Source organism: Pagrus pagrus, assembly GCF_965226575.1.
Source record: "Pagrus pagrus genome assembly, chromosome: 10".
Lineage (NCBI taxonomy): Eukaryota > Metazoa > Chordata > Actinopteri > Spariformes > Sparidae > Pagrus > Pagrus pagrus.
The window spans coordinates 12,560,057-12,569,365 of record NC_140194.1 but is presented as its reverse complement, the minus strand read 5'-3'; the positions used below and the strand labels follow the sequence as shown (position 1 = coordinate 12,569,365).

Here is a 9,309-nt window from a genome sequence, read left to right as displayed (position 1 = left end):
CCTTCTAGTTAGAGTCCGGCTGTGCACATTTCTTCCAGCAGAGGGGGGTGACACACACTTTCACCTGATCGACAGTTTTCAATGATCAAATACAGACGCTTCAAATGGAAAATATTCAGATCTCCCTGCAGAAGTTCACTGAAATCAAGAAATGAGAATGTTGCTCAAAAGTGTGTCTTTGTGTTGCAGCAAAAGAGAGAGACAGAGAAATGTGTCAAACTAAAGAAAGTGGTTGGACTGGCTGCTGAAATTGGTCACATTTCCAAAATCTGAACACAACAACTCAGCACTCATGCCTTTAACCAACCTATTTGTGGCCGTGTGGGTGCTTCAGATTAACAGGACCCGGCCTCACAATGCAGCTTTGTTGCTGAAACAGATTAACACATCAAGTGACCGGAGGTGTAGGAGTCCCCCGCTCTCTTTTTCTTTCCTTCTTTCCCTTCTACAACATTCTCCACGGACTCTGCCGCCACACATCTCGAGCCACAGCGAGTACGATGGCCAGACGTCCTCACATTGTGTGGTAAGTAACCAAAACTTTACAGCCTTGTGTTGGGAGTCAGTAGAATTGACCTTTTGGGACCCTCACATGTTGTAGCCTGACAAACACCTGCTCAGGTAAATGATTAATGTTGTATCTCAACACAGTAAGGGTGTATGATTTCAAACAAGCTGGAGAACATATGTGAAATAACTAACCCTGCTCTGTTTTTCTTCGTTTTAGATATGTGACCAAATTATCCTTATGAGATCCAGGTTGGTCGCTAACGCTGAGCTCAGACGAACTCCGGAGAGCATCACAACACTGGTTTCCTTCATGTCACTCTACAGACAGCCAGCAAGTTGGCCAGCAAGCAGCAGCACCAGCAATGACAGTCACATACTCTCGCAGGGTTGCTGATGCAGGTCTGGGGACCTTCTTTAACCTGCTTCTGCGATGGAAGGGCAGCATCTATAAACTGCTCTACAGAGAGCTCATCATCTTCACTCTTCTCTACTCCTTCTTCAGTATTGTTTATAGGTACTTTCTCTGACCAAACACTCTAAACTCCACTGGTAGTTTTTAATGTTGAGTTGTCATCATTGTATATACAGTTTCTGATTTTATTTAACAGTAATTATTCGCTCAACAAATGTAAGACGTTTTAGAGTTGGAATTTGGGGGCCAGTGGAGGTCTTTGAGGAGCCTCTGGGGGATCTTTAGTTTAGGAATTGTAAATTTAAAGGTCCAGTGTTTGGTTTGTCTATTCCGGGCTACTGTAGAAACATGGTGGACTCCGTGGAAGACGACCAGTTCCCTCTGTAGATATTAAAGATTAATTGGAAAGGTAACAAAAACACGACAATCCTTAGTTTCAGGCCATTATAGACGTACAAAAACATATTTCTGAATATATAATTCTAGTTCTGCCAATAGGTCCCTCTAAAGCCTACACACTGGACCTTTAATTTTAATTTTTGCCAATAGTATAGTATATATAAATAGTAGTATAGTATAAATATAACTGTTTATACTATATTGGAAACTGTTTACATCATCAAGAGGAAAGTTTTGATATAAAAAGAATAATCTGGTTTATAGGTAAGTCAAAAGAAACGTGAGAAGTCAATATAACATAAAAAGCAAGAAACTTTTAACTTTATGAGGAAGGAACAAAAATAAAGATCGACACCAACAAAGAGACCACAAGGCTCCCCTCCCTGTGTTTTAATTGTGATGGACTCAATAGTTGTTTCCTTCACCAGGTTTGTGTTAAATGATGACCAGAGGAGGCTGTTTGAGAAGCTGACTATATACTGTGACCGCTACGCAGAGCTCATCCCTGTGTCATTCGTGTTGGGTGAGTTGAGACTGATTATTTTCTTCTTCTACGTTTCACATCCTCGAAACCATCACAAGAGGTTGGCATCCACTTCTTGTTCATTCTTTTGTCAGGGTTTTATGTCACTTTGGTCGTGTCACGTTGGTGGGGCCAGTTTGAGAATGTCCCCTGGCCGGACCGCTTGGCAGCACTGGTGGGAGGTCACGTTCGTGGAGTGGACGAGGCCTCCAGGCTGACCCGACGAACCCTGATGCGATACGCCAACCTCTCTGGCGTGCTCATCTACCGCTCTGTCAGTACTGCCGTCTATAAGAGGTTTCCCACCATGGAGCATCTGGTGCAGGCAGGTACGATGTCGCAATTAAACCATCAAGCCAGTCTTATCACATACAGCACAACCACTATTTTAGGAGAGTGTGTGACGTGGTGGTTTTGTCCACACTGTGTTTGTTCCTCTCAGGTCTGATGACGTCAGAGGAGCTGAGGCACATGGAGGACTTGCCCTCTCCTCACAACAAGTTCTGGGTTCCCTGCATGTGGTTCGTCAGCCTGGCTCTGAGGGCTCGCACTGAAGGTCGCATCAACAACGACGTGGCGCTCACAGCCATTCTCACTGTAGGTCTTCATGTGTTGTCTGTCTGCAGGCCTGAACATCTTCACTTTGTGGATTTTTTCTGCTCTGAAACATGTTTTTTTGCCTGTCTTGCTTTTTTCTCTCTGTTCAGGAGTTGAATAGTTTACGGGCAAAGTGTATGAAGCTGTACGGTTATGACTGGATCAGCCTGCCTCTTGTCTATACTCAGGTTTTGTTGATATATTGTGCTGGAACTGAAGTATAGTTTGCATTTAGTGATGAATATACAATGATTGTGTAAAAAAATGACTCAGCTAATGACACCAGTAGTCGAAGACTGTAGTAAGAATGTGATTTTGTGTGCTACAAAAATCATCATGTACCTAAAATGATTAACTCAGTTTGATCATAATTAGTGATTGACTGTGAAAAATAAGATGAAATCAGCAGCGTAAACACTTTATAAGAGACTAGTCGTGAAACACTTCCAGATTTGACTCATGTCTCTTAACTAGGTGGTGACGGTGGCGGTCTACAGCTTCTTCCTGGCTTGTCTGATTGGTCGTCAGTTCTTGGATCCAGCTCAGGGGTACCCGGGTCACGATATAGACTTCTACCTGCCCGTTTTCACCCTGTTGCAGTTTTTCTTCTATGTTGGTTGGCTGAAGGTGAGGAACAATAGATTCGTGTTGCGATCATGTCACACTGATGTTTTGTCCTTTTAACGTTTCTATCTTTCCTGCTCATGGTCTCAGGTGGCTGAACAACTCATAAATCCTTTTGGTGAAGACGATGACGACTTTGAAACCAACTGGCTCGTTGATCGTAACTTACAGGTTTGGATTCAAACCAAACTGTTTCCCCTCTTTTTTAATCAAGAGGCTGTCTTCATCTTCTTGCTTTGGTTTCTTTTGTCTCCCAGGTGTCCTTGTTGTCTGTGGATGAGATGTATGACAGCCTGCCGCTGGTTGAGAGGGATATGTACTGGAATGAGTCTGAACCTCAGCCTCCCTACACTGCTGCCAGCGCCGAACACCGCAAACCTTCCTTCATGGGCTCGGCCCTAGATATCAGGTTCAGCAATGTTTATATTTTCTTGAGCTGAAACAGTCCAGCTAATCATCACCTAACCATTTATTTAATCCAATCCAGTGTTCCTAAGGAGGAGATGGAGTTTCAGTCCAATCTGGAGCAAATCAAAGAACACGAGGAAGCCAACTACTCCACCCCGCTGATTGGAGGGCTGGGTCGTCTTCTCGGCGTCCAGTCACCAAACTTTCCTCGCTCCTCCCGGGTCTCTCTGCTGCGCCGCCGTCCTGGGGCTCCGCTAAGCCGTTTCCCTCTGTACCTTCAACAGGAAGCACCATCGACTCCGGGTCAAGCCCGCCAGCCTTTGAACCAAGAGCGAGATCCGGACTACGCCTTCTCCACCATGCCCTTGTATGAGAGGCCGGGATTCTACAGCTGCCCACAAACACCCATCCACTGTGTGCCCCCGACGGTGCCCCGCCCTCGACCTGCCCGGCGGACTCAGAATGAGTGGGACCGCAGCTGCAGCTCCCTCGCTCATCCAATGGTGGGCTCACAGTTGCTGCCTCCTGACACCCCAAACCACGTCCCCCCACCGCCATCCTCTGCCTTCCCCTGGCTGAGTGAGGACAGCGGGGTCCCCAGTGCCCCTACCTTCTCCTTCCCAGACCCACCTGAACTCTGCCCGATATCTAAACTCAGACCTGGACACGGCTTGCTGTCTCGCCGCCCTCAACCTCCACGCCTTACTCTGGACACCCTCCCCTCAGCTGACAGCCAGCCCGGACCCCCAAGTGCTCGGGCGGCAGGAAGCGGAGGGGAAAGAGTGTTCTCGTTCACTTCACCCTCTCGCACAGCGGCAGCAAATCCCAGTAATCCCAACAGCAGCTCTAACAGCATTAATGCAACAAGCACCAACAGCGCTGGCACAACAGGAAGTCTCTGCAACGGTGCAGGTCACGGTAATTTTAGTAACCATGGGAACTTCAGCGCCAACATGAGGGCGAGCAACGGGGGCACCAACGGCGGGCTGAGTAATAACATGAACACAGTTTCCACTTCAGCGTCATCGCAGCAAGAAACCAATCAGCAAAACTCGCCCAATGATTCAGGAATCTCATTGGCTGAAGGGGACCTGCTGGGCGTTTTGGTGGACAGCGGGGTGAACAAGGCGACAGGAGGGAGGGAGCAGGACTGAGAAAAGAAGGTGTGACAGACTGTTTTTGTATCACATGTGGCTTTCAAAACATTACTCACGAACAGGTCCTGATCTGTGCTCCATCTGACGCGCATTACAGTCATCTGGAGCCAAACACACAAACTGAAAAGTATTTGTTGCAAACACTGAGTTAATCTCTACTTCCTGATAAGCTCTTATAGAACAATTAACCTACTTGTAACGCAAAAAAGCACCTTATGAGATTTAACCGTCAACATGCAAAGGTTTCCTCTAAATCTCAGCAACAAGACGCAGAAATGCGTATATTTAAAAAAAAAACTAGTCTTCTAAGCATTGTTCCCATCAGTGTACTCTTTAATAAATATTAAGTATCATATGTTTTGTTTCTTTTGTCATTTTGTTTTTTTAATAAAAAACTGAAACTTGAAATTATTTGGTTACCATTTTATTTTGTTATACAAGGAAACTGTTTGTACAATTCAACTGAAATTCACAAATATTCATAATATATTGATGTTATATAAAGCAGCTGCAGAGAGAAGCAAACTGTACCCTGGAGAAACATCCTCCTGGGTCACACCTGCTCAAACACATCAGTGTGTTCGGATAACAAACATATTTGATACTTCAGCAGCTTCTGAACAGTCAGCTCACACAGACACGTATGTAGTTATCCCATAAATAGACAAGTGATTGATGCAACTCAAAGCTGATGCATTTAAAAGTGAATACTAGGTGAATATATGGAGGGTTAAGTATGTCACAGTTTTAACCACAGTAGGTAAATGTTTTTGAAAATATGGAATAAAGGATAAATTCATATAGATTTGAAAAATTAATTCGGGATCTAATGGCTTCCTCTTGACACAAAACAAAACAAAAAGTTCAACACAAAGTTGAAAGCTAGTAAAATGATGAGCAGCCTAAATGTTCAGGTTTGAGGACTCTCATCACTTTAGATATCCTTCATCACTCAACACTAGCAGGAACCATAAAGTGCACAAAAAATATGAGAATATCAGAATGAAAATGTCAAATTAAGCAAAGAAAAAAAGATGCAAAATTAGGAAACAAATGTGGATTTATAAATTAAATATATATATATGGAATACAATTTAACACTCAGTAAAACCTAAAAGTAAAACTTGAAATTATTTCACAAATCCATTTATAAAATAATTCTCATATATAAAAATATTACAAACAGAATTATAAATTTCCATGTCATTGTAATTTCCTTGGACTCAGACGATTGTAGAGTTTTAGCCACTGCACTTTGGAAACACCAAAAACACTGGAAGAACATCAGGAAGTATGAAGCATAAATGGCATGATTTAAAGGTTTGCTTGGTCTTTCTTTGTTTCTACAAAACATTAGTTTAGAGAGCTATCTATGCTTTGTGCAAATTCTGCAATTAATTGACAACATAAATAAAGCAGCGTTATCTGTGATACATGCAGTACATGACAGGGGCGGGGAGCAGACTGGCATGCAGCAGTGACCAAGATGATCATCAGTGTCATCAGCGCAGTTTAACTGCCTGCCTCAGCCATGGTGTGTTTGTCAAAGAGGTACTCAGCCATGCCGCTCTGAGGGGCTCCCATGCGGCGCAGGTTTGATATCCAGTCAGCGAGCTGTTTGATAGATTTGACTTGCTCATCCAGATAATGTGTTTCTATGAAGTCACACATCTGTGGATAAAATGGATAGGATGTTATTCTTATTACACAGTCAGATCCTCCAAATAAAAGGGACTACATGTTCTCTAACACCGAATGTACACAGCATCTGGATGCACTCTGGCTCGGTCACAGCTCCATCACCCTTTCATGTAAACTGGAAACGCTTCAGAAGTGGAGCGGCTGTTTTTCAGCAGCCACATTTACAGTATAATATAGTTTAGAATAGTTTCTCCCACATTTCTCCTGTTTTACAAGCACAAGTACACATTTGCAGCTCATTTAGCTGTGGTATGTGTTTTTAGCTGGGCTTGAACATGACAACATTTTGTTGCTTGTTCTCATTCTACATGTCATAACCCTGGATTTTTGTTTATATCCCATGATATCGATATGCTACTGAGTGCGACTTTGTGAAATCAACTGCGTTAAATGATCATGAGCAGGAGACAGAACAGAGGTTTAACACTCCCTCGCTCTCCCCCTTCCTCTTTCGTTCACTAATTACAACTACTTTTACTGTGTGTAGACAAAGTCCGAAACAAATAAAGTGCATCATAATTAAAGTTAAATGCTAATAAAGACATCGGATCATCTTTGGCAGCCATGACCGAGCTGGAGCGTGACGCAGCCAGATGCTGTGTGACTTGGCCCTTGGTCTGCTGCTTACATGAGGGTCATTGTGTTCAGCCGCCATTTTCTGCAGGTCCAGCAGGGATTGGTTTACACTTTTCTCCAGCTGCAAGGAGCACTCCAAAGCCTCCAGACCGCTCCCCCACTCATCTCTATCAGGTTTCTATGACAGACATAAATAATTCACGCCAATTCAACACTGATATTATAATTATTTTACAAAAATAACCAACACAGAACTAATAATTGCATCATAAATGGGTGCTTGCATCTCATCTGACAAACTTAAAAAGCATCACCCCCCCCAAAAAAAGATGCTGTTATCACACTAATTTTGTCAAAAGTAGAGAAAGTATCAGTACACACCCTGATGTCCTGTAGAAAAATTCTGCCTCCTCGCTGGTTCTGCAGACTCATCAGCTTCTCCGCATGTTCCTGCTCCTCTTTGGACTGTGCCTTGAAGAACTTAACAAAATTTGGCAGGAACTTATCATCCCTATCAAAATAGTATGCCTACAAGCCAAGAGAAATAAAGAAGAGAAGCTTTAAAGACACAAACAGCACTGAGCTGTGAGCACTAGGAAGAAAAGATGCACATTGCATTACCAGTTGAAAAGTATTTCTTACCATGGAGAGATAAACATAAGAGGCATAAAGCTCCAGGTTTATCTGCCTGTTGATGGCGGCCTCGCAGTCCTGGTGGAAGTTCTGTCGGATTTGTGAAGTCATTTCTGTGTAAATTAAAACAATGAAAAAAGGTGTGAGCAAATGATGATGCACCTAGATGGGTACAGCTGAAGCCGTTTGTGTTGCATCCGATCATGAACCTGGCCACCAACACTGAGACAAACTCTGCTAACATAACCTGACACATTATTCTTCTCAGTAAATAACTGAATGAATGGATTTCCAAAAGACGACACCTTCATTCAAACATGCAGACCGATGAATTAACAAATAACTCTTATAACTACTAATAAATAATAAAGAGACATTTCAAAGATATTTCCATTCGCATATGACGTTTACACTTTCCAATAAACAAACTGCACCTTTACAAACTTACTCCCATGTCTGTGAATTGTGCTGATTCGGGTGCATCGACCCTTTAAGGGATATAACTGCATCCATATTGATCCAGACAGACTGACCTTCATCTCACTATATCCAACTGAAAAACTACATGAGACACTATTGTTCAAAGCAACTCCTAACAGGCTGAATAAACACACCTCACGTTTGTTTTCAATGTGCAGTTAGCTAAATATTTACTAATATATATATTTACGAAGTAATGAAAATGACATAACGAAGCAAGTCATTTTTCAAGAGAGCACAAAATGGCTGTGACTTTTATAATTAGCTAGAAGAAGATTGTTTTTGCTAAGTTAGCACATGAGCTTATTTAAAGAAACGTAACGCGTCAAGGTGAGCTGATAAATGATGACAGAGCTTGCTAACATGGCGTCAAATATACGATTAAAAAGGGATAGTAATGTTGGTATTGACTGGTGATAATACTGAGTTATCGCTAGCCTGATCAGTTATTTTATTTGACAGGTTAGCAAACTAGCAAATTAACAAGCTACCAGAGGCACCGAGCGTTGCTAGCATAGATCTATAGTTATGGTTGCTAGGCACCGTTAGCGAGCACATCTCCATCAGTGCATCGGCAGGTGAACCGTTGACTAGCTAGCTTACAGGCTAGCTAGGACGCTGCATCAAGCTGCTGTGTAAAACCTACCTGGTTTGTGGATCTCTGGCTCTTTAACAAAAGTAAAAAGATAGCTGTGAAGAAGTCCGATATTTATGCCGTCAACTTCCCAACGACTGAAGTTAGCAGACTGGCTGACGTTACCTGCTTGTCACAGCAAATGAACACTGTCTGCTCGACGCTCCGCTCCGTATGGAAGCTCAAATACACCAGTCAAAGAAAAAAGGAAGAAAAATAAGCCTTGATTTAAAAATCCCATGATAAATCATAATTATGAGATTTTTTTAAAAAGCTACAAAGATGAGATAAAAAGTCATATTTATGGGATTGAACACTGAAATAAGGAGATTTTGAAAAAAGGTAAAAAGTCATAAAAAATAAAATGTTAAAATAATGAGTTAGTAAAAGTAAAACAAATATTAGATACATGTGAACTTTTTTATCTCATAATTCTGACTTTCTTGGCTCATAATTTCAACTTAATATTATAATTTCCACTTCTTACCTCCTAGTTGCGACTTTTGAATATCAATTATCAGATAAATTGATCTGATAATTGACTTTATATCTCATAATTATGACTTTAATAAACAGTTTGCTTCTTCCTAAATGTGTATACCATGACTGGGGTTTTCTGAAGTGTTGATTCGTTCTTGTATTATTATTGTCTTAT

General features: G+C 42.1%; 2 protein-coding genes across 3 annotated transcripts; one reads left to right on the top strand and one right to left on the bottom strand.

Moving 5' to 3' along the window:
• Nucleotides 1-222: 222 nt before the first annotated feature.
• Nucleotides 223-4,939, top strand: best1 (bestrophin 1). The gene is made up of 10 exons (XM_084365305.1): nt 223-526; nt 728-1,024; nt 1,750-1,844; nt 1,940-2,173; nt 2,287-2,441; nt 2,552-2,629; nt 2,916-3,068; nt 3,156-3,236; nt 3,323-3,474; nt 3,553-4,939. The coding sequence occupies exons 2-10, from the start codon at nt 873-875 to the stop codon at nt 4,625-4,627; spliced, it is 2,175 nt and encodes a 724-aa protein (XP_084221431.1). The 5' UTR covers nt 223-526; nt 728-872; the 3' UTR covers nt 4,628-4,939.
• A 99-nt stretch (nt 4,940-5,038) lies between these two features.
• On the bottom strand, nt 5,039-8,853 carry fth1b (ferritin, heavy polypeptide 1b). 2 transcript variants are annotated; one of them, XM_084365304.1, is made up of 5 exons: nt 8,667-8,853; nt 7,550-7,653; nt 7,289-7,387; nt 6,960-7,085; nt 5,039-6,301 (listed from the first exon to the last, which is right to left on the bottom strand). In XM_084365304.1, the coding sequence occupies exons 2-5, from the start codon at nt 7,649-7,651 to the stop codon at nt 6,143-6,145; spliced, it is 486 nt and encodes a 161-aa protein (XP_084221430.1). In that variant the 5' UTR covers nt 7,652-7,653; nt 8,667-8,853; the 3' UTR covers nt 5,039-6,142. The 2 variants fall into 2 exon arrangements, with proteins under 2 accessions (XP_084221430.1, XP_084221429.1); XM_084365303.1 differs by having other exon boundaries at nt 7,289-7,435; nt 8,667-8,851.
• Between the last annotated feature and the right edge of the window lie 456 nt (nt 8,854-9,309).

Bases quoted from the DNA above. Each gene is read 5' to 3' on its own strand.
- fth1b (XM_084365303.1), bottom strand. From the start codon at position 7,651: ATGACTTCACAAATCCGACAGAACTTCCACCAGGACTGCGAGGCCGCC. The intron at 7,436-7,549 runs GTAAGAAATACT...CTTGGCTTGTAG, and splicing joins CTTATGTTTATCTCTCCATG to GCATACTATTTTGATAGGGA. The intron at 6,302-6,959 runs GTAAGCAGCAGA...TTTTATCCACAG, and splicing joins CTGAACACAATGACCCTCAT to ATGTGTGACTTCATAGAAAC.
- best1 (XM_084365305.1), top strand. From the start codon at position 873: ATGACAGTCACATACTCTCGCAGGGTTGCTGATGCAGGTCTGGGGACC. The intron at 1,845-1,939 runs GTGAGTTGAGAC...TTCTTTTGTCAG, and splicing joins CCCTGTGTCATTCGTGTTGG to GGTTTTATGTCACTTTGGTC. The intron at 2,442-2,551 runs GTAGGTCTTCAT...CTCTCTGTTCAG, and splicing joins CGCTCACAGCCATTCTCACT to GAGTTGAATAGTTTACGGGC.